The sequence below is a fragment of the Ranitomeya imitator genome, chromosome 5, assembly GCF_032444005.1.
Source record: "Ranitomeya imitator isolate aRanImi1 chromosome 5, aRanImi1.pri, whole genome shotgun sequence".
NCBI classification, from domain to species: domain Eukaryota; kingdom Metazoa; phylum Chordata; class Amphibia; order Anura; family Dendrobatidae; genus Ranitomeya; species Ranitomeya imitator.
Window position 1 is genome coordinate 49,656,358 of NC_091286.1, and position 26,005 is coordinate 49,682,362.

Sequence of the window (26,005 nt, forward strand, 5' to 3'; positions counted from 1 at the left end):
GGCATTATAGAATGGCGGCAGGGGATGCAAGTCAAGATTGAGGATCATGATGAATAATAAATGGGAGCTATTGGTCTTATATTGTAAAGATCAGAAGAGCTGCAAGTAAAGGGATCATCTCATGATCGCACCACCCCATGTATCTTAGCTTCCAGCTGTGGGGCGGAAGGGAGACCATGTGCTCCTCAAGATTGATAGTGCATCTCTGACCCAAAAAGACAAGTTCTCCAAGGCTTTGCCTCTGCTGCATCGGACTGAAGCCGGCCAGATCCAGACAGCTTCAGAGCAGCACTGACCGGCTGTATAGCAACAAGCTTGTAAGCGCTGTGCTCATTTCCTAGAAGAATGCAGAGGTGGCCGGTAACTAAGGTAATCAGCAAAAAACTATAGCATTCAAAAATTCTTATGTTATAAAGAAATGGGGCAGATTTTTAATAAAGGGTAAATTACAAGTTGCTTTTTTTTAACCATTTGACAAGATAAGGTATGTAGCAGAAATGCTCACCCTATGACCACTGACCGCTGGGCGGCGCTCATAGCTATCCGGCTATGACGCCACAGGGGTCTCCTGCAGACCCCGGGTTGTCATGCCAACCCATCGGCGACCTGCGGTCATGTGACACGGGCGCCTATTGGCGACATTAATGACGCGCTTCCTGCGCGTGCATGTTAAATGCCGCTGTCAGAGTTTGACAGCGGCATTTAACATATTAACAGCCGCGGGTGGATTCCACTTGCGGCTGTTAGGGGCACATGACAGCTGATCAGGTCAGCTGTCATGTACTGGAAGAGGTGCGGGCTCCGACTTTAAGGGATTAAAGTGGTGTTCCCATCTTCAAGATCCTTTGTCAATATGTAGTAGGTGTAATAATAATATTATTGGCAAATACCTCCAAATAGAAATGTAGTATAGTTTTCCTGATTTGCTATGGTTCTTTCTTTATGTGAAGGCATCGTAGGACCTTGGGTAACCATGGTTACAACCACTAGCAACTAACCAGTTGTCATTATATCAGTGGTTGTAACCACGAATACCTAAGGTCCTGCAATTCCTGCACATGAGGAAAGAGACATAGCAAATCAGAAAAACTATACTACATTTCTAATTGGAGGGATTTGCTAATAATATTATTACACCTACTATATGTTGGGATAGGATCTTAGAGATCGGAATACCCCTTTAAATACTCTACTGAGGCTACCTGATAATCTGGCTACCTGTTGCATACCATAATGGTGGGTTAAAGCGATATTCATAATTATAAACATACCTCTAAATACTTCCAGTATTGTCTTCAAAGAAAGCTTGAGAGTGGGTGAAGCAGCTTCCAGACCATGGGAATCCCCCCTTTAAGCTACATCTTTGCAAACCAGTGCTCCTGGCCCTGCACTTAAGAGTCCGGCCACAGTCAGTATCCCTGGTGAGCAGAGAATGCCATGATTACTGCACTTCTCTGCTTGGGTGGCGCTATTTCAAGTTAATAAGTGTTAAAGGGTAAGGAGTCATTGACATGTTACACAGACCCTTGTAGCTACCTCTGCTAAATGACTACCATTCAGTCATGGCCGAAAGTATTTCTCCCAGAAAATTATTGAAATTATGCATTTTTGTTATACACGTGTTTATATCCTTAGTGTGTATTGGAACAACACAAAAAAAAAAACTAAAAAAATTTGGACATAATTTCACACAGAAGCCCCAAAATTGGCCGGACAAAATTTTTGTCACCTTTACAGAATTGTGGGTAAACAATTTTGTGGTTGTTTTTCATGCATGTGATGCTCGTTCAAACTCACCTGTGGCAAGTAATAGGTGTGGACAATCTGAAAATCACACTTGAAACCAAATAAAAAGGGGTGAAGTTGACTCAATCTTTCCATTGTGTGTGTGGGTGTGCCACACTAGGCATGGAGAGCAGAAAGAGAAGACGAGAACTGTCTGAGGACTTAAGAACCAAAATTGTTGAAAAGTATCAACCATCTCAAGGTTTCAAGTCAATCTCCAGAGATCTTGATGTTCCTTTGTTCATGATGCGCAACATAATCAAGAAGTTTACAACCCATGGCACTGTAGCTACTCTCCCTGGATGTGGACGGAAGAGAAAAATTAATGAAAGGTTGCAATGCAGAATAGTCCGGATGGTGAATAAGCAGCCCTAATGAAGTTTCCAAGAAATTCAAGATTCCTGCAGGCTCATGGTGCATCAGTGTCAGCAAAAACTATCCGTCGATATTTTGAATGAAATGAAACTCTATGGCAGGAGACCCAGGAGGACCCCTCTGCTGACAGAGAGACTTAAAAAGGTAGAGTGCAGTTTGCCAGAATGTATGCAAGTAAGCCAAAGTTCTTGTGGACAGATGAAACCAAGATAGAGCTTTCTGGTAAAGCACATCATTCTACTGTATACCGAAAACATAATGAGGCATACACTGAAAAGAACACAGTACCTACAGTCAAATATGGTGGAGGTTCAAATATGTTTTGTGGTGTTTTGCTGCCTCTGGTACTTGGCACCTTGACTGTGGGCAAGGCATCATGAAATCTGAAGATTACCAAAGATTTTGGCTCGCAATGTACTGCCCAGTGTCAGAAAGCTGGGTTTTCATCCTAGGTCATGATTCTTCCAACAGGACAATGACCCCAAATGTATTTTAAGAAGCCCCCAGAAATGGATGGAAACAAAACGCTAAAGAGTTCTTAAGTGGCCAGCAATAACTCCAGATCTAAATCCCATTGAACACCTGTGGAGAGATCTTAAAAATTGCTGTTGGGAGAAGGCGCCTTCAGATATGAGACCTGGAGCTGTTTGTAGAAGAAGAGAGGTCCAAAATTCCAGGTGAGAGGTGTAAGAAGCTTGTCGATGGTTATAGGAAGCAATTGGTTGCAATTATTTATTCCATAGGACGCGCAACCAAATATTAAGTTGAGGGTGCAAACAATTTTTGTAGTTTTATATGAAATTACATCCAATTTGCCAATTTTTTTCAGTTTATTTTTTTCCCCCCAATACACGCTAAGGAAATAAACGTGTTTAACAAAACTTTGTAATTGCAATCATTTTCTGGGATAAATTTACTGGAACAATTTGAAGGGCGCCAACACTTTCAGCCATCGTAAATGAGGTTCACTGCTGAGACTAAGCGGCGGACATGATGGGTCTCCCGCCTATAACCGTCCGCCTTTAATATCTATGAGAGAAGCTTTGTGTAGAACCGGTTTTGATGGAAGCTTTTGTTTCCCTTTGTTCTTTCAATGCTTGCCCCTCAAGTTTGGAGGAAGAATCCGAGTTTTCCATCTGCACAGCTGCTTTACGAGAACGCAACAGGGAACTGCAGCGGGACGTGAAGAGAATGACCGCACTGTTTGAGAAGCTGAAGACTTACATTGCCCTCCTCGCCTTACCCAGTGAGTAAGAGATACTAAAGAATCTGTGATCTTCTGCAATTCTCGCAGTTTTGTTTAAACAGGACATAACAGATTTACTATAATTTACGGCAGACATTGCCATTGAAGGCTAGGATGAGCAATATGTATTTATATGCCACAGCCAGAGTTGGTAGAGTTTGCAGGACCGTGGTCTAGCTGTCACATTGGTAGTCGATGGCCACCAGCCTAAAGCATGCAAACCGGCGACTACCTGTGACACCCCAATGCCTCTTCTAATTAGTAGGTCCTATGACGTCATTATGTTGCAACATAAGCACGACATTGAGATGGCCTACTAATCCGAAGAGGTGTCGTGGATGCGAGAGTAGCGAGATGTTCGCAAGGCTCCGCTCCAGTGGCAATAGACCACCTACGTTGTAATGTATCTCGATTAGAGAAATCTGATTCTTTCCTCTCCGGAACTGATTATTCATTCAGTGAAGACAGATTTTCATATTCCTGATATAAATGACAGTTGGTGCTGATAAGGTTGTATGGAGCTGTAGGCAGACACAGACATTCTGCTGTAAATTCTCCTGAAACTACCGTTATAATTCTCTATAGAACTTAGAGCACCAACTGTCGTCTATCTCGGTAATGGGAAAATCTATATTCGCTGAAGACACATTTTACCTGTGAATTGAGAATATTGAAAATGAGTCCAGGAGGAGAAAAAAAGCCGATTTCACTGAGATTTATTACTTATTTTTTCTTACATTCACGTGTACTATTGATTTATGTAATAAAAATTAAAATAACAGTTTCTCTATAAATATTGACGTGGCTTACACTTTTTACTTTGCACTGACATTCTAAAACGTCAATGCAAAGTAAGCTGCCAGCACAAGGTCAAGCAGCTGCTGTAGCCCAGAGACGCCTGTCAAACAGAGCCACGCTCCCAACAGAGAAGGCAGTAATGGGTTAATAGATCTTTGTTTTCAGGGTCGCGGTATACCCTGCGCTATACAGATTACCTCTTCCAGACCTAGTGATCATGTGATTGCTGGATATAGGGAATAAACAGAAGCTGCTGGGTTCTAGCAGTCCCAGACAGCTCTGCTATGCAGCTGTTAGACTGAATTTCCCCTGTAAGCGGGGATCACATACAAGCCCCAGTTATAGGGGAAATCGGCTGCTGGATGTATACCATGTACAGACCCGGAGCAGCACAGCACCATACACCGTGTAGTGGCTGTTCTCATGTACTACACTCAGCTCTGTGCTGCTCTGGCTTCTCACACTACATACATCCGGCTGCTGCAGGACGTGCTAACACCAGATGGGTGTGGGTGTCGGACCTCCACCAATCCCACTGATGAAATATCCTAAGGATATGTTGTAAATATCATCGTCCTGGACAACCCCTTTAAGTGCCCTCATTGCTATCTAGAAAGGGTGCAGATAGGGACTGACCTTGCCATACCCACTAGATGTCAGGGACGACTTCCACTTTCTTTGTATCTCCCCCGATTAGTTTGTACACTGCAGACAGGACAAGTTTAATATTCACATTTTTCCTGTGCAGTTTATATTAAAAAAAAATTAACATTTTGGTGACGCTTTCCCTTCCAACCATAAGAAATGAATTCTGTTTGTTCCCAGTCATAAATGTTCTCTGCGTTTTGAATCTGCCATTAACGCTCCAGTCCTCCTCACATCGCAGCCGGCGCCGTTCTCTCCGCGTCCCTTATTTGTGAGATAAAGGGTTTTTGGTCGTGCAGAATGAGATTTTTTTTTTTCTCCAAGGTTTCTCTGCAATATTAATGACCTGGTTCACATTTTAATAATCTAATTTTTTTTTTACTAATTACTCCAGGCACAAAACCAGAGGGTTTACTGAAAGCCAACTATGGTTCCATCCTGACCCAGATATCGGATGCTCTCCGGGGACTCCACGATGTTATCAAAGGTGATGCCGTACAATTCATTTATCCATTGACGCTCTCTAGTTGTCGTCTTGAGGGCTGCATTTCTTTTCCTTTTTAAGAAACCAATTATCAGCTGTAATCCCGAAGTACAACCCTGTCTCAGGGCTCTCAGACCGGACCTGTCCCAGGGCTCTCAGACCGGACCTGTCCCAGGGCTCTGAGACCGGACCTGTCCCAGGGCTTTGAGACCGGACCTGTCCCAGGGCTTTGAGACCGGACCTGTCGCAGGGCTTTGAGACCGCGCCTGTCGCAGGGCTTTGAGACCGGACCTGTCGCAGGGCTTTGAGACCGGACCTGTCGCAGGGCTTTGAGACCGGGCCTGTCGCAGGGCTTTGAGACCGGGCCTGTCGCAGGGCTTTGAGACCGGGCCTGTCGCAGGGCTTTGAGACCGGGCCTGTCGCAGGGCTTTGAGACCGGGCCTGTCGCAGGGCTTTGAGACCGGGCCTGTCGCAGGGCTTTGAGACCGGGCCTGTCGCAGGGCTTTGAGACCGGGCCTGTCGCAGGGCTTTGAGACCGGGCCTGTCGCAGGACTTTGAGACCGGGCCTGTCGCAGGGCTTTGAGACCGGGCCTGTCGCAGGGCTTTGAGACCGGGCCTGTCGCAGGGCTTTGAGACCGGGCCTGTCGCAGGGCTTTGAGACCGGGCCTGTCGCAGGGCTTTGAGACCGGGCCTGTCGCAGGGCTTTGAGACCGGGCCTGTCGCAGGGCTTTGAGACCGGGCCTGTCGCAGGGCTTTGAGACCGCGCCTGTCGCAGGGCTTTGAGACCGCGCCTGTCGCAGGGCTTTGAGACCGGGCCTGTCGCAGGGCTTTGAGACCGCGCCTGTCGCAGGGCTTTGAGACCGCGCCTGTCGCAGGGCTTTGAGACCGCGCCTGTCGCAGGGCTCTCAGACCGGACCTGGTGGTGTTTATAGCTTATTCTGGCAATGGCTCATGCATCGACCACACGTAGTCGGGTTAGGCCCGGGCAGTAGATCAGGCTCAGTTAACACACCGCAGTTTTGGCTCCTGTTACTCGGATTTCCCTGCGTAGCTCCGAGCTCTATATTTACAAGCTGCTGGCACCCGGGTGGGAACAGGAAAGAAATTCTCCAAATAAATCCTTTCCACGAATAATAAGCTTCCTCTTCTAAGAACAACATAAACTTAGATCTCATAGTGATTGAATCCAGTAGATCTGACTATTCTGATTTTCCTGTGCAGTTTTTTCTGCTCCATATAGGGGCAGAGACCCTGATTCCAGCGATGTATCACTTACTGGGCTGCTTGCTGCAGTTTTGATAAGTCTGTTTATATTTGCTGGGAATCTTGGAATGCTGAGCTTTGCATAAGCCCACCCTCACCACTGATTGGCCACTTTATGTGTACACTGTGCATAGGCAAAAAGCTGCCAATCCATGATGGAGCGGACTTATACAGTGCTCATGAATATGGAGGACTATATGGCTGCAGAATTACTAGCCCTCTGGTGAAAACCTCTTGCTGATTAAAACACCAGTATTATCAAAAACTACAGCCCAAAGTCATGCTTAAAAGTAACCAAACCACCTTTAACCCTAACGTTTCCTCTCCTCTGCTCCCTTCCATTCACCTTCCTAGGTCTACAGCACGTGATCTCTGCAGCTGACCACTGAGCTCAGGAGTTACGCTGGGTTAGATAGAATGAGACTGTTCAGTTCAGTGATTGGCTGCAGCGGTCACATGTTGCAGATTGCTGGTAAGTGATGATGAATTGTTCTTATTTAGATCAAGCATTTGTTCTATTAACTTTTAAAGCTGAAAATCCCTTTAATGTATGGATGGTAACAAAATTGCACATGGCTGATACCCTCAGATAGATCCAACCCACCTTTACTGTATGCATTACCTATACAAATGGTATACTAAGTAAAACTATGGTAGATGCTGAAACACATTTTTGTAATCAGTTATTATTTTCTGATTTTTTTTTTTTCTGTTCTGATTATGGAAGCAGACATCTTGCCTGAGCTCCGGCTCTGAACAGCAGTAGATAGATTTGCTTCGCCTCGGTCTTAATGATGATTTTATGGGAGTTTTGTGGGCATGCTCAGTGGCCTATGCAGAGGTCATTGTGCAGGGAGATGGAGGAGGTCGGCTATAACATCACCTGTTGTGATTATTGAACCTTGTGTTACCTCCTATTATATACAGGCTAGATGGTGGCCCGATTCTAACGCATCGGGTATTCTAGAATATGTATGTATGCATATAGCAGCCACATAGTATATAGCACAGCCCACGTAACACACATAGCCACGTAGTATATAGCACAGCCACGTAGTATATAGCACAGCCATGTAGTGTATAGCACAGCCACGTAAAACCTATAAAGAATGCACTGAAGGGATCCGAATAATAAAAACATTCATTTTATTGAAAATATATTATAAAATACCATAGTACTAACAACGGGATTCGATAATGGAGACAACTACTAGGTGGAACTACACATCAAAGGCAATTTAACATAACGGTTATACTAGCACCCTACCAGAGTAATTACAGATGTACCTGATCATGTTTATGCTGACCAAGCAAAATGCACAAATTTAACTGGTAAGAAATATCCAGTGGTCAGCATGTAGAAAACAGAGAGGGAAATAAAGCCATGTAAACCGGTGTATTTACCATTAGACTAGCGGTGCCACTGCCCCTATGGCCCTTTCGGCTTGTGTGCCTTCTTTTGGGGGAGGCCACGTAGTATATAGCACAGCCATGTAGTATATAGCACAGCCACATAGTATATAACACAACCCACGTAATATATAGCAGCCATGTAGTATATAGGAGCCACGTAGTATATAGCACAACCCATGCAGTATATAACACAGCCCACGTAACACAGACCGCCACGTAGTATATAGCATAGCCACGTAGTATATAGCATAGCCACGTAGTATATAGCATAGCCACGTAGTATATAGCATAGCCACGTAGTATATAGCATAGCCACGTAGTATATAGCATAGCCACGTAGTATATAGCATAGCCACGTAGTATATAGCATAGCCACGTAGTATATAGCATAGCCACGTAGTATATAGCAGCCACTTATTATATAACGCTGCCCATTTAGTATATAGCACAGCCGGGTAGTATATAACACTGACCACGTAGCACAGCCCACGCAGTATATAACACTACCCACGCAGTATATAGCACTGTCCACGTAGTATATAACACTAACCACGCAGTATATAGCACTGTCCACGTAATATATAGCACTGCCCACGTAGTATATTGCACAGCCCACGTAGTATATTGCACAGCCCACGTAGTATATTGCACAGCCCACGTAGTATATAGCACAGCCCACGTAGTATATAGCACAGCCCACGTAGTATATAGCACAGCCCACGTAGTATATAGCACAGCCCACGTAGTATATAGCACAGCCCACGTAGTATATAGCACAGCCCACGTAGTATATAACATAGCCCAAGTACTATGTAGCAGTGTGGGCACCATATCCCCGTTAAAAAAAAAAAAAAATTTAAAATTAAAAATAGTTGCATACTTACCTTCCGGCAGCCCCCGGATCCAGGCAAGGCATTCAGCGATGTTCCTTGCAATGCTCCGGTCCCAAGAATGCATTGCGGTCTCGCGAGATGATGACTTAGCGGTCTCGCGAGAGCTCTACGTCATCATCTCGCGAGACCGCAATGCATGGCCCGGAGCGTCGCGAGCAGCAGGAAAGGCCCCGAAAGCTGAGTATATCACGATTTTTAATTTTTTTAATTATTTTTAACATTAGATCTTTTTACTATTGATGCTGCATAGGCAGCATCAATAGTAAAAAGTTTGTCACACAGGGTTAATCGCAGCGTTAACAGACTGTGTTACACCACGTTATGCCGTGGTGTAACGCAGTTGGTTTAACGGACTGCTACAACGCTATGTGGGTGGCGGGCGCAGCGACTTGGGATTTCCTTGACAGAAAGACAGACAGACAGAAAGATGGAAGTGACCCTTAGACAATTATATATATACTAGATTGTGGCCCGATTCTAACGCATCGGGTATTCTAGAATATGCATGTCCCCGTAGTATATGGACAATGATGATTCCAGAATTCGCGGCAGACTGTGCCCGTCGCTGATTGGTCGAGGCAACCTTTATGACATCATCGTCGCCATGGCAACCATTATGACATCTACGTCGATACTGTGCCCGTCGCTGAATCAGAAACGTGGGATTTCTACGTCCTTTATGACATCATCGTCGCTGTGCCCGTTGCTGATTGGTCGAGGCTTGGTGGCCTCGACCAATCAGAGACGCGGGATATCTACGTCCTTTATGACATCATCGTCGCTGTGCTCGTCGCTGATTGGTCGAGGCCTGGCGGCCTCGACCAATCAGAGACGCGGGATTTCTACGTCGATGCTGTGCCCGTCGCTGATTGGTCGAGGCCTAGCGGCCTCGACCATCAGAGACGCGGGATTTCCAGGACAGACAGACAGACAGAAAAACCCTTAGACAATTATATATATAGATGTTTTAGCAGTCATTGTACAGGACGGGGGGAGGAGGTGAGCTGTGACATCACCTATTGTGGGGGGTCGATCTGGCACCTCGGCACCTTATTTTCCTCCACCATGGGTAAGACAACCGTATATTCTACTCAGTAATTGTGCTCTATCTTTTTTCTTTCTATGTATGCTGTTCACTAGGACACACTATTAGAGCATACATATGCACATGTATATCCAGCGATCTACATACATATTTGTTGCTAGGTACTAACTGGATGTTATACGGCTTTTATAGAGCAGAGTATATTACAGGGTTTGGTGTGAGTATTATCAAATACATTAAAGTTGTGCCGAGGTCTTACATATATCCTTACTAGGGTATTCGTCTTTTTTATTGTTTAATGTCTATTATTATGTATTTTGTATCTTTGAATAAAGTTTATGCAATTTTTACATTTCTATGTGTATAGAACTCCATTTTTTGTGTTTAATAGTAGTATAGGAGTATACATTTATTAGTCCTTTTACATATGGGTTTAGATTTTCAGTCAATTAGACAGTAATTGGATTTATAGGGAACCCATGTTTATTCCTGAGAGTTGTTATATATCACCTATTGTGAGCATTGAACCTTATGTATATACAGGTGTAATCCTGTCTGTGATGATAATGAGACTGCTGATAAGTGATCTGCACAGAACGGAAAGTGTCAGTTTTTTTTTTTTTTTTTGCCAATATGCACATGAAAATTGCAATTACTTCATGATAACGATATGGTAAAAATAAGAAAAGTCTTTTGTTTGTGAACCAGCATCACTTCCATCCCAACACTATGTCATGAATTGACTGATGATTGACCGACTACCATTAGAAATGTCCTGTTTTGAAAGATGATACCTCTTGTTTATCATTTATTTTCAAGCCTGCTTTCCGCTGCAAAACATATATTTTTTTATTTCATTCATTTTGGAAAGATAAAGGCTTCATAAAGGGAACGTTTCGTCAGGTCTTTGTCATCTATTTTGTGAGCAGAGACCCAGATTCCAGCGATGTCACTTACTGGGCTGCTTGCTTTTGATTTAATAAAATCCCAGTTTTTTTATCAGCAGGAAATTATCATTCCATAAATATAAGATGTGTATAAACCCACCTCCACCACTGATTGGCAGCTTTCTGTCTATGCACAGTGTATACAGGAAGTGGCCAATCAGTAGTGTGGGTGAGGTTACCAGAGAAACAGTAGATCTACTGCAGAGAAAACTGATTTGTATTTATTTATTTATTTGCAAAATTGCAGCAAGCAGTAAAGTAAGTGAGACATCACTGGAATCGGGTTCTCTGTGTCTACATTATGCTGAATGTGCAGCAAAAATCTGGTGTCAGATTCCCTTTAAATGGAAGAATGAGGGTGTTGTGTAAGGTGACCATATGGCTATGCGGTGCCCCATGTGCTAGTGCACAGATGAGTGTAGGCTCCGTCGCTATAAATGAGAATGGTCTGTTATGTCACTTCCGTTATTAGTGCCTTATTCCTTGCGTTTGACACTGTTTTTTTCCCTTTTACTTGTTTATGTCATTGCAGAGCTTTCCAGGCATTACAGTCATAAAGCTGCGCTGGAGCAGGAGCTGCCGGGAGCCACTGATAAGCTGAAGACCACCAACGACTGCATCTTGTCCTCACTCGTCGCTCTGACCAATGCAGCAAGCAAGGTAGTGATATGGCCGCCGTCTTCACCGCTGCTTCCATCTCATCACTGGGGGGAAACTAACAACTAATGTTATACCTTGCGAGTGGGGAATAATTGTCAGCCAAAGCAGGTTGTAAGATGAACTTCATCTGATCCCATTGTGTCGGCCATCTAACCTATATGGGGAAGTCGTAACTACAACTCTTGAGAGAATGAGAGTGGTCGGGCATGTTGTATTCAGCATGCCTGATTCTTTGTTCTCACAGTGGATAAGATGCTGCCAGAGGAGTCTGGCAGCAGTTTATTCCTCTCTAGTGATGAGCGCACGTGCTCAGATAAGGTGTTATCCACCATGCTCGGGTGCTAACAGAGTGACTTGGGTGTACTTGAATTATTTGTTCGAATCTCCACGGCTTCATGTCTCACAGCCGCAACACATGCAAAGATTTCCAGTTTGTTAGGCACATCCCTGCATGTGTTGCGGCTGTCGAACATCCACAAGACATGCAGCTGCGGGGACTCGAACATAGTATTCAAGCACCGGAGCATGCTCAGATAACGCCTAATCCGATCTTGTTGGCTGATCACTACTCTCTACCCATTGAGAGTAAATAAAATGCTGAGTCAGGACAGACCACTGTGTAAGGTGTACGCACTTGTAGGCATTTTATTTTTTTTGCCCATTGAAAGTTACTGATAACAGGGAACAATATGTTACATCCACTGCACAGCAAATACTAGGGTGGTACTAAAATTTTCCTAGGACTCTTGGCCAACAGTCTGTACTCGGAGTCTGTTGGGCATCTCCTCCTACCAACGTCATCCCCGGCTCCTCTTTTGGTTTGTAGGCGTCACTTCATGCGCCACAACGACGGCATCGCCCCAGGCCTATTGATCAGAAGAGGCATTGGGGATGCCGCCGGTAGGAGGAGGCTCGCAAGGCTCTGGTCTGGCAGCCAACGGAGTAGGATCCTGCAAACTCTAGGAAATACAGAGCATTACAGTCTTACAAATAATAACCTTTTATCTTTATTTTTCCTTTTTTTTTTCCTCTCTTTTTCATCAGATTGCAACTTTTTTCTCCAACAACCTGGACTACTTCATGACATCCTTGAGTTACGGACCAAAAGGGAGGCCGGGCTTCACCAATCCCCTGTCAGCCGAAATGATGCTTCAGTACAAGCAGAAGGCCGCCCAGTACATGAGCGCTTTACAGACGGTTTGTATAGAAGGCGCAGTCTCCAACCTCCCAGTATTTAACCCCCATTACGCCCTGATTAGAGAACAAACACGGTCTCTCCTCCGGCCGTCCTCGCCTCTGCCGGTGAGCTCTCCACCACAGGTCATTAAATATTTAGATCTCAGGCAGAGCGGATACTGCTGACAATTTGTGCTGAACAAGTCTCGGCCGCAGCGTTAATTTGTTTTCATGCCAGCGAAATGTCGGCAGTAGGATCCTTCTGAGCCTTGTGATATTTAAGGTTTTCATTATAATTGGGTAGCGCCGGCCCCAGGAGCAGCTTCCACCTAGAAACCGTACAGCCATTAATTGTCGGAATGAATCGATTTTTATTTTTAGGGCCTTTGTCCTTTTTTTTTTATTCTCTATAATGATCGTGTTTCTTTTAAACTAATTTTTAACAACATTTGTTCTTGGCGAGGTACGAGGAGAGTGAACCTATTTTAGGGATGATGGTAATTGCGCAGGAAGGAGGATCTCAATTTCTGCTCTTAGTTTAAGGTCAGATCCAGTTTTTAAAGTGCCTTTTTTTTGCCAGCATTGAAGCCCCAGATGCAGATGATTAGCACATAAGTTGTGTAGTCAGTATTCATTTTCTGTATGGCGAAAGAGCACTTTCATCCATGGAACATTTTATATCTGGCTGCAATTAGCATCCTTGTATAAGTCCAACATCACTAAATGCATCTTTCCTAGCATTGGCCATGATGCAAAACTCTGCAATAAGATCTGATCTCGATATTACGCTTCCATTACTGTGTGTCATATGGGGAAGGAGATTTAAGGGCCCATCCTTAAAGTCAGTCATACCCTTCACTCTTGCATATCTGCTTTTTGCTAGGATCTCCGCTAGTTTGGAATATGTGTTCATTTTAGTCCCGTTCCCTGGAAGGAGTGCAGGTCGTGATCCTACTCTTATTGCATTGCAGAAATCTCAGCGACTGTCCCATTGCATTGATTTAAGCCCCATTTAACATGAATTAATCTGATTTTCCAAAATTTCTGCAACAAATCCATTGTGTTTCTCGTACTATTCACCATCATGAACAGTGAAGGAAGATATTGTGCCTTCTTGACGTGATGGCGGCACACGTGGCATGTCATCCTTGCATGCCACTTGCCACGTACAGTTCATTAGACATTAACGCCGTGCCTTCTGTGGCCTTACTTGCCCTATATTGTCTAGAAGTGGCACCAGTATGATATCACAGCCCACTTCAAGTCTACAGATTTTGAGATGTTCTACATTTACATACCAACGCTGATTATATAGTGATTATTCAGGTTGGATCTTGGCTTTTGCTTGAATTAAGTTCTACTAATACTATAATTTGTATACTATTTCCCAAAAAGCCGTACTGGTCAGGCTCCCCACAACAGCTGGATCTCCTGCAATCCACAACCTACCCAACCAGTACCCTACGTTGTCCCAACGAGGAGCAAGAGCTCTGAATAGTTTGTCACCACCAGGTATCTCCAGTATCGGTAATCATGTTCCCAGGCTCTTTTTAACTCCATCACATCATGTCGGGTGCCGGTGTATGGAGTGGGCTCAGGATCTGATACATCCGGGAGATGGCAGCGGCTGTGGGACCTCTTGATGTAATAGCAGCAACCAGAGCCATCTCTGATCGCTGCTGTTTATCTATTTAAATGCCGCTGTCAATCACTGATAGCGGCATTTTAATGGCGCAAACAGGGGGCTTTTGCACTGGTTTCCAAAGACTGCCACAACCCTATAGTTTATTGCAGCCGCCATTGCTTTGTCCTCCTGTGAAGCCCAACCTGTGGCTGGACTTTATAGCACAGTGCCATTTCCTCTGTAGTATTGCAGTGTATAGAACAGGTTCAAAGGGTCAAGTCTCCTATGAAGATGTCAAAAAAATATTAAAAAATGTTTTTTTTTGTTTTTTTTTATAAATCTGAAAGAAAAAATTAGAATTACCCCCACTGGAACACTTGCTCAGCTGAGAAGGACGTTGACTGACTTGTCAGCCGGCGTCTTATCTGTTGGAGAACAATGCGATCGGCAGTCCGAAATCGGACATGTGGGATCAACTTGTCTCTCGAACGTCAGTCGGCCGGCGCCACCATACACATAAGGCTGTCGGCAAAATCGGTCAATATCAGCGGATTCAGCCAACGTTGGTCTAGTGTGTATGGGGGCCTTCGATCCTGGCCACCAGCTCTCACAATCCCATCCTCCCCTCTAACTTTTAATGAAATAACTTTCTGTGATCAGTCACTCGGACCGCCCGTCCTCCCTGTTCTTGGTGTTTGCGCGCTGTTTTGCATTTAGTCTGTGCCCCTGATTGACCGGGTGGATATGTGCATTGGCTAGCAGATGTCCAGCTTACCTAATAAAGCGGCCACTAACCGTACCAAGGAGAATAAAGCTTATAGGACTGGGTGCAGCCAGTGTAAAGATGAATGATTCAGCGTACTTATGTCCTCCTTCCAACCTCCGTCTTGTCGCACCTTCGTGTCCTTCTCGATCCCTTAACTAATTTAGTTTTCATCGTTTTACTGCTCTTTGTTTCCAGCCCGCTTCCCTCTTGCATAGTTTGAGGCTTTTAGTCTGTATTATTACGTAAAGGAAGGGTACTAGGAGGGCTCATTATGTCTGGATTTCCAATTAATGAGACAATAAATCCACTGACTTGGAAGCCCTGACGCATCCAGATGCCGCGTGCAGCCTCCCCTCCGCCTCCGAGACAGTAGACCGCCATAGTCATCTATGATCTGGACTTACGATGGAAGTTAGTGCAGTTTCCATTCTGCTATTATTCTCATTTTCCTTGTGAATTGTCTATAGATCTGTACATTGCGTCCGATTTCCCCACATGTATAGTGACTGCAGAGTAACTTGGCTTCAGCAAGAGCTCAGATGACACTTGTGGCTTTTATATATGAGAATTTGGCTTCTCAGATCAGTGCAATATAAATGCAGATATAAATTAAATATATGAAGAAATCTGTACTTTCCAGGAGTTCAGCCATGTCCTCCGCTCCCTTATCTTGTGTGTGGCCGTAAGACAACTGCCTTCAGCAGGAGCCTCCCCCCACTGCCCTGTCTGAATTAGGATCAGTTATGACTAAACTCCACACCTTGGCCTTTCCTAGCCAAAAATGGAACCGAGTAGTAGTCAATTAACCTCTTGTTCTCTGCTGCAATCTGTTGCTCCATTTCTGAAAAGATCGCTGTTTTAATTCATAAGCAAATGAGGCTTAAATGCTCTGGGAGTGTCAAAGCATTTCCCAAGCCTTTGCTCCCCTGGCTCTGTTTCCTGCCCAACCCCACTTTCCTTTGATTGTCTGATAGCTCATCGGCCCTGACTACACAATCAGCATATTGTCCTTATTGTCTGTCAAGCAGAGGAATAAAGCCAGGGAAACAAAGACTTGGGAAGTGCTTTGACACTCCCAGAGCACTTGAGATACATTTGCATATGAATTTAAGCAGTGATTTTTTTTTTTCCCAGTAAATTTTGTTTTCCCATCTTCCTCTTTTGGACACTGCTTCAGAAGAGTGATGTCACACTGTGCCTGTCCGCCCTACCCTGCCCCTGTTCTGTTCCGCCCAACACCCTGGGCTCTTCCGCAATACCACTTGTAAGTTTTGTGTGCGGGGTTCATCTCAGCCTACCACTTCCTGGGTATTAACAGTTGAAGAAAGTGCTCATCTGATTGTCAGCCCATGACTACCTCCGAGATTACATCGGAAGCTGAAGGCCTGCTCTAGATGGGATGATCTCACATAATTGACTTCTCTATGAAAGACATAGGGATTGATTTTTCGACTGTTGTCGTGTTTTGTTTTTTGTTTTTTTATTTGTGCCTTTTTTACGTTATCTTTTCTTGTTTTCGTCTCTTTTTTTTTTTTATTTGTCATAATGGCTTTTTTTTTTATTATTATTCAGATATTTTAGGCCTAATTCATCATTAGCGACTTTCTGAAGTGAAAAGATTTTGTGGATTTGTACCCCAATACCCTAGTGGAATACAAAATCTGTGTTTTTCTTTCCCACATCTTTCAGATGTGAATCCTGTGGGAGAGTCACAAAACCACGAAGGTCCGGGTCCTTGTGTCTGATCATTGCTATTGAGCTGATGTCCTTCTTCTGTTACAGCCCTGTCCAGACTCTGTGCCTTACGAGGAGGCGTTGGTGAATCGCAGAGTGCTCCTAAGTTCTACAGAGAGCAGAGAAGGCCTCGCACAGCAGGTACGGCGGGGTGCACTGCTGGGAACACTGGATATAATAATTTATTATTATTACTTATTATAGCGCCATTTATTCCATGGCGCTTTACATGTGAGGGGGGTTAAACATAATAAAAACAAGCACAATAATCTTAAACAATACAAGTCAAGACTGGTACAGGAGGAGAGAGGACCCTGCCTGCGAGGGCTCACAATCTACAAGGGATGGGTGAGGATACAGTAGGTGAGGGTAGAGCTGGTCGTGCAGCGGTTTGGTCGATCGGTGGTTACTGCAGGTTGTAGGCTTGTCAGAAGAGGTGGGTCTTCAGGTTCTATTTGAAGGTTTCGATGGTAGGTGAGAGTCTGATGTGTTGTGGTAGAGAGTTCCAGAGTAGGGGTGATACACGAGAGAAATCTTGTATGCGATTGTGGGAAGAGGAGATAAGAGGGGAGTAGAGAAGGAGATCTTGTGAGGATCGGAGGTTGCGTGTAGGTAAGTACCGGGAGACGAGGTCACAGATGTATGGAGGAGACAGGTTGTGGATGGCTTTGTATGTCATTGTTAGGCTTTTGTACTGGAGTCTCTGGGTAATGGGGAGCCAGTGAAGGGATTGACAGAGGGGAGAGGCCGGGAAATAGCGGGGGGACAGGTGGATTAGTCAGGCAGCAGAGTTTAGAATAGATTGGAGGGGTGTGACAGTGTTAGAGGGGAGGCCACAGAGCAGGAGGTTACAGTAGTCAAGGCGGGAGATGATGAGGCATGGACTAGGGTTTTTGCAGATTCTTGGTTATGGAATGTACGAATCCATGAAATATTTTTGAGTTGAAGGCGGCAGGAAGTGGAAAGGGCTTGGATATGCGGTTTGAAGGAGAGATCAGTGTAAAGGATTACCCCGAGACAGTGAGCTTGTGGGACTAGGGAGAGTGGGCAGCCATGCACTGTAATGGATAGGTTCGTTGGACAGGTGGTGAGATGCGGTGGAGGATATGCCTTACCGTAGGGGTGCACAACCTCCTTTGTTCCACCAATCGCAAGGGTTGCAATAACACTTATCGGGGAATTATTATCGGAGGTCTTTATGGCCTTTCAAAAAGTATAACACCATAAATATCTGACGTGCTGGTTCTAGGTCTCCCACATACCAGGTAAGTGGTCACCACCTCCCACAGTCCAGAAAAGAAGATGCCATGCACGCACTTGGCTTTAACCATAGGAGATAATGAGTTGATGAATTCCTATAACTGCAATGGGTCAAAAAAGAGCCTTAAAAGGTGCCTAAAAGACGACATGTGCACATACTCCAAGTGTTCCATGTCTCAATCTGGAAAAATGATTTAGGCTGGGCCTGTTGATGGACACAGATGAAGGAAATGTTGGCTTTTTTGTATGAATAAGAGGCCTCCATGCTCACCGATCATTCTAAACCCAAAAGACCAATTGTCGTGCCTTTAAAGCGGTTGTCCGCTAATAGAATTTGGTACAGGGTAGTGTAGAAAACCTAAAAAATAATCACATGGGGGAACCCCACCGTTTCTGCACAGCTGTGTGTCTCTTTCAGCGGGGAGCGTCCTGTGACCGATACATGCATTCGGAAGCAATGGACTACCGGCTTGACGGAGAACTGACAGCTGAATGCACCTGTAAATGTGTGCATATGTGTGAGAGGGAGATGTCCTCCTCTGCTGATCTCCTGTCAGGTCCTCACCTCTGAGATGTCTCCACAGGTGCAGCATAGTCTTGAGAAGATCAGTAAACTGGAGCAAGAGAAGGAGCACTGGATGCTGGAGGCGCAGCTGTCCAGGATCAAATTGGAGAAGGAGACTCAGCGGATATCCGATATAATGAAGAATGTAGACCAAGAACGGCCGGCTGACCCCGTACAGGAAAATGCCTTCTTACATGTCACTGACAACGCCGAGGAAACAAAATCTACAAGTTTGGTAAGTGATCATCTGATATCATTGATTTATTTCCTAAACAGAACAGATAAAATACCCCCAAGGTTTGCAATCAGAGAATCTTCTCTAGTTCCCGATCATTCACTGAAGGGTCATTGTTATCAGTATTTATCCCAAAATGTCCCTCTCTCTTGAGGACTTGGCACGGCCATTGTAAAGAATCGGAATCGCTGGCCCGTTGATTTCAATTGTTTCAATATCAAATGGTTTGCAATTCATTCATTGTAATCGTAGGAGAGCGTGGGCTTCAATGAAGGTTACCGCCTTCACCCCCCATCATTCCACAATTGCGAGTATGTTGTTGCCCATCTATCCTGTGGGAAAGATTTAATGGCTCACGTGAACAATCTACTCAGCGGCCGAACAAGTGTTTTGATGATCGGATAAAATCACAGTTGTTTACACAGAATGATCGGGAAACATTGTTCTTCTGACTGCTCACACCCGATTATCAGCCCCTATAACTATGCCAGCTTTCTCCCAACGAACGAGCACAATGTTCCATCGTTGGGTGATTGGATTAGTAATGCCACCATTAAGATTATTGTCATTGTCCGCGCATCACGCAGTGTAAATCCGGACAACATGATGCTGCATGGGGAGACCACTATCGCATTAACCATCATCCTGTCCTCATCAGTCTGCATCGGCCCGTCTAAATCGTTCAGTAAGGGAGCGACAGAACACCCCGAGTCTAAAGGGGATCTTCACCAATTCCTGGGTTTATGCACTAAATTATCTGTTTATCTCTTCCTTTATAGATCGGCATGTTAACCATGAGTAGCGATAATCTGCAGGTATGGTACTTGACCTCGCATCTGTGTAAACAGAAAGTAAACTTAAGACTTGACTTTGCCTTGAACAAAAAAAATAATCAGCTGAGATGATGACCTGAGTCTCTGAAACCATGCTGACCGAGCGGTTTGCTTTAAAAAAAAAAAAAAACCCTCTTTACCATTATTGTAGAACAACAAATGGCGGTTTGTAGAAGGAGCGCTAGCGGCCGTCCCAATGAGGGGGAAATAAGTGCGCAGGTTTTCGCAGCTCTAGCCGGATACCCCACAACAGGGGAGAAAGACTTGCAACAGAAACAGAATAGCCGGTCTCAGGAGCGCAGAAGGAGAACACAGACACCAGTTAGGGTAAAACCACAACGAGTTTCAATGGCGTGCGCCATCTTCTTCAGGTAGATATTTATAAATATTCACCTAAAGAAGACGGCGCACGCCGTTGAAACGCGTTGCGTTTTTACCCTAACTGGTGTCTGTGTTCTCCTTCTGCGCGCCTGAGACCGGCTATTCTGTTTCTGTTGCAACTCTTTACCATTATTGTCTTGCAGTCGGCATAAATCAGAGAATGTTTGTAGAACTACTGGAGAAAAATGCATGGATGCTGCTGTGGTGGTTGATGACGCTGATGACCTGGAAGGGACATGAGGACCTACGCACACCTGTGCTGAGTGTCCCAAGAGGCCTGCAGAGGCTGTCATGGACATCGATCAAAGAGACGGGGCAGTTGTGGCGCAGAATGAAAATGTGGCTCTCATAGTCTGGACCAGCAGTGAATTTATTAGCATATGTTGCCGGAGTTGTACGCTACACCATGCCGAGCTGCAGGTCACCAATAGATATATTTTTAGAACGAATTGTTAAAGTTATACAGCCGAATATTAAGATTCCCTTTAATTTATCACTTCATGTTTGTTTTGTTTTTTTTTAATCTTCATTTTGTCGCTAGTCCACCACTATATATAATTCAGCTAGTGTTGCCTTATTTAGTTGGCACTTTCTATCTGGAAGTTCTTGTTATACGTCTCCTCTTCAAGTTAGATCTTGTGATCTCATAGTGATCTCTCCCCATGAGAATTACATGGCTTTATGTTCTCGGATGAGGGTCACCAGAAGATCCTGTATGGCGCTATTACATGGACCTTAACACTGAAGTTCTCTACTTGGTGGTGGGGCAGAAGCTAATATCAAAGATACTGATGATGATTGCACAGCTCCTGTCAGAGTTATACTGTAATAGATCACAGATCCACTACCCTGACTGTATAATTTATAATCATTAGTTTATTTAGGAGTATATAGGGGGAGGAAATAACTTTTTTCTTCCAGAAATAATCTGGACATGTGATGTTCTGATGCAACATGGGATTGGTAGCGGTTCAGAGGAAGAATGCTAGGAATCTAGATGGAGGCTGAATTACATGGAAACAGATACCCTCAGTATAAGAGAAGTGCAGATTGTGGCAGACATTTGGTAGGGGCCCGATTTTATCCATGGATCTGACTCCGGCATGAACACCTACCGCCATCATCATCAGAGATGTGCAGGTTTACCGGTGTGATTGACTCATCCGGAAACTGTGCAGGAATTGACCCACACAGGGAATCGGGGTTGCTTTGTTTCCTGTAGCCGTTTTGTTGGCTGAAGCTCCGTCTCCTCCGCACTCGGGGAGATTAATGTGAGTCTTATACAGTAAGGACACGCTTCTTCCCCAGATACGTGGGCTCAGTCTCTCCGCGCCGCAGTCATTATCGCTGCGCTGCCTGCACAGGTCGGGGTTTGATGCAGATAATGCCAGCGGGAAGTTTGACTGACAGTTCAGAGACGGCGAGCCGGAGCGGTCCTTCTAAAAATAATCTCCCTTATTGTCATGAACAGGTTCCAGATCACGACTCAAGGGAAGGACTGATAAAAAATCATTACATGGCGAGAATAGCCGAGCTCACAACACAGCTGCAGCTGGCAGACAGCAAGTCCGTCCACTTCCACGCCGAGGTATGTCTGGTGGCTGCTAATTGTCACATGGGGATGTAGAAGTGATGGTGTGTAGGGAGATGGCATGCGCTAGGAGGCTGCCAGCAGCTTTGGAGGAAATTCTCATTATTTTCTTAGGAAATCAGCATGTTCTAACCCAGATCCTATTTTATAGTCCCGGTGTCACTGTTACTGCTGATAGGATGAAGGACGACATATTGCAGATTAGTTGTGTCATATGCAACAAGCCAACATGGATCCAAATGGATCCTTAATGCGCATTGACTTAACCCCTTCCTGACATTGGATGTAACACTGCATCCTACGTCGGGGCTTCACATATGCAGTCCGCACCATCGCCGACTGTGTTACACAGGCGGCATCTACCTCTAACAGCAGCGACCGGCGCTTGCATCAATCACTGCTCTTTAACTATATAAATCCTGCGGTTAATCACTAAAATCGGCATTTAAATGGCTCAATTGCCAAGGTGCATGTGGTGGGGTTCTCATTAGTGATGAGCGAATGTGCTGGGATAAGGTGTTATCTGAGCATGCTCTGGTGCTAACAGAGTGTCTTCAGCGTGCTCGAAAAATATAAGTCCTCGCACCTGCATGTCTCCCGGCTGTTCGACTGCCGCAACATATACAGGGATTGTCTAATAAACAGGAAATCCCTGCATATGTAGCAGCTGTCAAACATCCACGAGACATGCAGCCGCTGGGACTCGAACATATTATTCGAGCTCGCCGAAGACACTGGGTTGGCACCCAAGCATGCTCAGATAACACCTTATCCCAGCACATCGCTAATCACTAGTTCTCACATCAGAACTAAGAAATAATGTAAACATTTTTTTTTACGTTTTTAGAATGATATAAAAAAATATAAAAATTCAAATTGTCTCCTTTTTCTCCCTTTTTTTTTGTCCATGTCTTTATTTTTAACTTAATTGTGGAAGCCCACAAAAGTCCGATCTATCAAGATATAAAATTAATCAACCCATACAATAAATACCATATAGTGAAGAAAAAAAAATCAAAATGCCAAAATTGCAGATCTTTGGTTGCCATACCTCCCTTTAAAAAAAGTAAAATAAAATGCTATAAAAACAAAAAGTAATCAAAATTGGTATAAATAAACATGTTAACTGGGCAATCAGAAAAAAAAATTCCCGTCAATGGAGTCAGATTTATTATGTTACCGGGCTCAGAAAACAGTGGCACAATTCAAAGTTTATTATTTTAGTTTTTTAACAACTTTCTGATTTTTTTTTTTTGTACTACTTAAATTAAAAAAATAAAAAAAAGATAAAAACTATATTAGTTGGGAATTGCTATAGTTGTAGAGATCTGAAGAATCACCTTTCCAGATCATTTTTGCTGCACAACAAACACCATAAAAAGTAAACAAAAAATGTTTGAATCGTTCTTTTTTTTTTTTTTTTTTTTTTGCTTGCTTTGCTTTGCTTTTTTTTTTTTTTTTTTTTATATATTTCTCATTACTTAGAATTTTTTTCCTGATTTTCAGTACAATAGCTGATAAAATGAATAGTGCCTTATTAAACTAAAAATTGTCCTGGAAAAACGAAAAAAAAGAAACCCAGCGACCTCATAAAAATTCAAAAGCGAAGATTGACCGCAGGGTGAAGGAGTTAAAGGGGTATTCCCATCTCCAAGATCCTATCCAAATATGAAGTGCGTATAATAATAATGTTAGCAAATACCTCCAGTTAAAAAGGTAGTATAGTTCTTCTGATTCGTTATGTCACTTACTCTATATGTGCAGGGCATTGCAGCAGCTTAGGTATCCATGGTTATGACCACTCATATAGTGACAGTTAGTTGTTACTGGTCGTAACCATGGATGTCTAAGCTACTGCAGTGCCTTAACATGGGGTAAGTGACATGGCTAATCAGAAGAACTATGCATTTCTAATGGGTATAATAATAATATTAGCAAATCCCTCCAAATACATATTGGGATAGGATCTTAAAGATGGGAATACGCTTTTTAAATATTTGTTAGAATGGCAATCAATCATTTGGTCATGGTTACACACTAATTCGTGCATTTCTTATAATTTGACCGACCTTGGAGCACTTTTTTATTTTTTTTAGAGCTCGAGCAGATCCTCTGTTTTTCCTCCTGGAAATGTATAATTAACAGCTGGTGTTATCAAACCCTTCACCCCATACATGATGTTGGCCTGTGCACACCGGGCATTCAGCGCTGACCTTGGCAGACGGCCCTATTGACGAGGAACGGGAGAGCCAAGTTGTCTTTTTTTTTTTTTTCTCGTACATTTCCAGGAGGAATAACAGAAGGACGGCTCAATGCAAAACTCACAAAAAAAGTATTTCTGAAATGGTTTACGAATATTTAGTAAAGCATCTGGATAGAGACCGCGTCACACTAAAATACTCTCACCGGAAGGCAAGGCAGGGGAGTGAGAGTAGTAATTGCATTTATTGATATCATAGTTTGTTTTTTAAGTGAAGGCTACAGCCAAGCTGTGTCCTGCGCTATCACCTCCTGCTTAAAAAAATAAATGAATCCCATGCCGGTCCGTTTTGGCCGAGCGCGAGCGTAATTCCATCCCTATTACCTTGTTGTCATCTATGTGTTTGATTTCCAGTGCCGGGCTCTCGCTAAGAGATTAGCATTGGCAGAAAAATCCAATCAGACCCTAACAGAAGAAACCAAATCGGCCAGTCTGAGCATCAGCAGATTGCAGGTAAGGGCGGCCAGCTGGCACGTGCCCACACTCCGCCATTTATCTCTCACAATGACCGTCCGGAGGGAAGGCTATCGCTAAATACAGGGGCCACGCGCCTGCGGCCCCCATTGTAAGAGCGATGTGCCAGTAATGTCAGACGCTGACGGGACTAGTGCACCGCACTTAACCCCTCAAGGACTGGCCTGTTCTTGACTGTAAGTACCGAGGTTTTTTTCCTGGCACCATTTTGGGGTCCACATAGTTTATTGCATCAAAGTTATTTATTGCATACAAATACGTACCATGACACCAGGGTCTGTGCGGACATTGAATATCTGTATGTCTGCTATATACACTATACTTTAAAAAAATAAGTAGGATTAGTCCCCGATTCCTCCAGACCGACGTTATTCCCCCAGAATTGATGAATGCGGGTGGCGTTGTGTTAATGACCGCTTTATCCTTCCCGTCTGTGGCATCTCTGGCCGGGCCTGGGCTTCTTCTCACATCATGAATTACACAAGCAGACGTTGCCATGCCTGCGTCCCAACCTTCAATTAGACATGTAGTGCAGTTCTCTAGATAAGCTGTGCCACTTACCCCATGTGCAGGGCTTTGCAGTACTTTAGGTATCCATGGTTACGGCCACAAGCCGCTAACTGTCACTATGAGTGGTCGTAACCATGGATATCTAAACTACTGCAATGCCCTGCACATGGGGTAAATGGCACAGCTAATCAGAAGAACTACACTACATTTCTAATTGGAAGTATTTGATCATATTATTACACCTACTACGTGCTGGTGTAAGATCTTGGAGATGGAAACACCCCTTTAATCTTCATAGACGTTTCTCGTCCATTTGGGGGTTAGTAATACAAGTACTCGCCCTACCGGGTTCCAGCACCGGCTCACAGCTGCTGCTCTGGTGTCAGTGTTTGGGCTTCAGCTGTGATGTCACATCAACTGTTTGTGTCACAGTTCGTGCATGACGGTCCGATCTCTGTCTGACTTATACGGCTGTCTGACTGATAAGTGAAGTCGACTCACTTGGGTCAGGAGAGCTGCCGGCCAGTCCGTACATGGTGGTCCGATCTCTGTGTGATTTATACGGCCGTCTGACTGATAAGTGAAGTCGTCTCACTTGGGTCAGGAGAACCGCCGGCCACTCCGTGCATGGAGGTCCGATCTCTGTGTGATTTTATACGTCCGTCTGACTGATATGTGAAGTTGTCTCACTTGGGTCAGGAGAGCCGCCGGCCAGTCCGTGCATGGTGGTCCGATCTCTGTGTGATTTATACGGCCGTCTGACTGATATGTGAAGTTGTCTCACTTGGGTCAGGAGAGCCGCCGGCCAGTCCGTGCATGGTGGTCCGATCTCTGTGTGATTTTATACATTCGTCTGACTGATAAGTGAAGTCGTCTCACTTGGGTCAGGAGAGCCGCCGGCCAGTCCGTGCATGGAGGTCCAATCTCTGTGTGACTTATACGTCCGTCTGACTGATAAGTGAAGTCGTCTCACTTGGGTCAGGAGAGCCGCCGGCCAGTCCGTGCATGGAGGTCCAAGCTCTGTGTGACTTATACGTCCGTC

General features: G+C 44.4%; 1 protein-coding gene across 1 annotated transcript in view; it reads left to right on the plus strand.

Annotated features, from left to right (window-relative positions):
- Positions 1-26,005, plus strand: part of PPP1R21 (protein phosphatase 1 regulatory subunit 21) — a 134,290-nt gene that overhangs the window by 71,455 nt on the left and 36,830 nt on the right. Inside the window, exons 12-20 of the mRNA XM_069768652.1 lie at positions 3,270-3,406; positions 5,244-5,336; positions 11,427-11,554; positions 12,599-12,751; positions 16,903-16,995; positions 18,699-18,914; positions 19,694-19,729; positions 21,600-21,716; positions 24,334-24,432. Coding sequence (XP_069624753.1) covers positions 3,270-3,406; positions 5,244-5,336; positions 11,427-11,554; positions 12,599-12,751; positions 16,903-16,995; positions 18,699-18,914; positions 19,694-19,729; positions 21,600-21,716; positions 24,334-24,432 — 1,072 coding nt within the window. The remainder of the gene's footprint in view (positions 1-3,269; positions 3,407-5,243; positions 5,337-11,426; positions 11,555-12,598; positions 12,752-16,902; positions 16,996-18,698; positions 18,915-19,693; positions 19,730-21,599; positions 21,717-24,333; positions 24,433-26,005) is intronic.